This window comes from Propithecus coquereli, unplaced genomic scaffold, assembly GCF_000956105.1.
Source record: "Propithecus coquereli isolate 6110/MARCELLA unplaced genomic scaffold, Pcoq_1.0 Scaffold155, whole genome shotgun sequence".
In the NCBI taxonomy this organism is placed as follows: domain Eukaryota; kingdom Metazoa; phylum Chordata; class Mammalia; order Primates; family Indriidae; genus Propithecus; species Propithecus coquereli.
The window spans coordinates 2,085,485-2,087,880 of NW_012139969.1; the positions used below are offsets into that span (position 1 = coordinate 2,085,485).

Here is a 2,396-nt window from a genome sequence, read left to right on the forward strand (position 1 = left end):
GCTCAGGGTGGTTTCGAACTCCTGAGCTCAAACAATCCGCCCGCCTCGGCCTCCCAGAGAGCTAGGATTACAGGCGTGAGCCACCGCGCCCAGCCACATAATTTGTTTTTTCCTTTCTTGTATGATTTTTTTGATTAGAAGTTAATAATTGCCTTGTTTCTTCATTCATTTTGTTTCTATATACCAAATAAAACCTAAATTTTCAAGTAAGATGATTCTTATTTCTTCATTCCAAAATTTCCTAAAATGTATACATATTCAGAATGAAGAACTCATGCATCTTTATAAATTCAGAGTTTTGTGGCAGGCTCTATCAATTATTAATAGCATACTTTTGTTTTCTTTTAGCTATTTCCTTAAATCTATCCCTCGGTGTATGCTGTTTTCCCTATTTGGAAAACCCTCCACACTCCTCTCCATAAATCCAGCATATCTTCAACTCAATCTCCCCAATTAAGAACCCTTTATCATACTTAGATCCATTTTGACTCCCAAATAATCCTAAACCCCTTTAAGGCAGGCAATATTCAATATGTTTCTGTATTTAACACTGTTTTAGCATATTTGATAAATGCTTAATTTGTTGACCTTGATGAATTTCAGCAACACTGAAGAAGCTTGAGGATACAATCCATGTAAAGCTGAGAAGATACAGAAATGTTTGCATGTTAAACTATCATGCACAAAACCTACCAGTAGTGTCTGTCCTTGGGAAATGAAGAAATGACCTGATATAACTATGGTGAGAACAAGATATCCAGATTCTTCATTGGAATCAAAAACCTTGAAAAAGAGAAAGAGAGAAATATGTAAAAAAAAACAACAAAACATTTTTTTGTTGTTGATGAATATTTTTTCCCAGTTTAGGTTTACTACAAATAACACTGTTATCTATGTCTCTTGTTGGATAAAAATACTCATTTTAAAGATTTCAATTCTTCCCAAATTACTTTACAAGTGATGGCCTATGACTTCCAAGAGAGTCCCAGTTTAGACTTCTTCCCTGCCCTCCAAATTGTTACATCTTGTTGCCCAATCAACATCTCCATGTAAAGGTCTAACAGTCATCTCAAAATTAACAGTCCCTAACATGAACTCCTAACCTTCTCATTCATTCATTATTCATTCAATATTTACAAAGCACCTACCATGTGCTAGGCTGTTGTAGGCATTTGACTCCCACAGTATTCTCAGTTCAGAAAATAATTCTATCCTTCCATTTCTTTAGGCTAAAACCATGGAATCATTTTTGACTCCTCTCCTTTTCTTATACCTATATCTAAGCCATCAGCAAATCCCTCATGTCTACCTTCAAAATATCCAGAATCCAACCACTCCTTATAGTCTCATCTGAGTTATCAACATCTCTAGTTGGATTATAATAACAACCTCCTAACTGGCTTCCCCCATTTTGTTCTTTCTTCCCCTCTCCAACACACAGTTTATTCTCAATACAGTAGCCAGAGCGATCCTATTAAAGTTAAGTCGGATCATGTCACTTCCAGCTCAGGGCCCTGCAGTACCTGTCCATCTTATTCAGAAACTCATGCAAGGCACTCCAACGTCTAGCCCTCCACAGCCCCTCCACTCTCGTCCCCTACCACCCGCCCCCTGCACACTCTGCTTGGCTGCACAGGCCCCCTCACTGCTCCTTGAACCCACTGGGCACGCTGGTGACCATCAACCTCAGGGCTTTCGCCATTGCTCTTCTGTCTGAAATTCTCTTCTCCTAGATCTCCACATGACTCACTTTATCTTTGTCAGGTCTTGGCTTAAATGTCATCTTTGTAGATAAGACTTTTCCTAACCATCCTACCGAAAACTCACTCAAACCAGACCACTTCTCTTTCCTTCTCCAGTTTTATTTTTCTCCACAGCTCTTACAACTTTTTTTTTGTTACTTTAGATTTACTTATTTGTTATCTGTCTAGCCTGAGCAGAATTTAAGCTTCATGATGAGAGAGATTTTGTTTTCTGTTTGGGTCACTACTATACATGCAAATGCCTAGGATAGTGCCTGGCACATAATAGGCGCCCAATATTTTGTGGTTTTTTTTGTTTGTTTTTTTTTATTTCAGCATGTTATGGGGGTACAGATGATTAGGTTACGTATGATGCCCTTACCCTCCCTCCCCCCCAAGTCCGAGCTTCAAGTGTGTCCATTCCCCCGGAGGTGCGCATTGCATTCATTGTTTGTGCATATGCCCGTCCCCTCCTGCCCCCTCCCCCTGCCCAACATCTAATACATGTTATTCTTATATGTGCACTTAAATGTTGATCAGCTAATACCAATTTAATGGTGAGTACATGTGGTGCTTGTTTTTCCATTCTTGGGACACCTCGCTTAGTAGAATGTGTTCCAGCGCTTTCCAGGAGTATATAAGAGGTGCTATATC

At 39.4% G+C, this 2,396-nt stretch overlaps 1 protein-coding gene across 2 annotated transcripts in view; it reads right to left on the reverse strand.

Moving 5' to 3' along the window:
- Positions 1-2,396, reverse strand: part of REC114 (REC114 meiotic recombination protein) — a 131,158-nt gene that overhangs the window by 96,257 nt on the left and 32,505 nt on the right. For both annotated transcript variants that reach the window (XM_012640622.1, XM_012640624.1), the window contains exon 2: positions 694-783. In XM_012640622.1, coding sequence (XP_012496076.1) covers positions 694-783 — 90 coding nt within the window. The remainder of the gene's footprint in view (positions 1-693; positions 784-2,396) is intronic.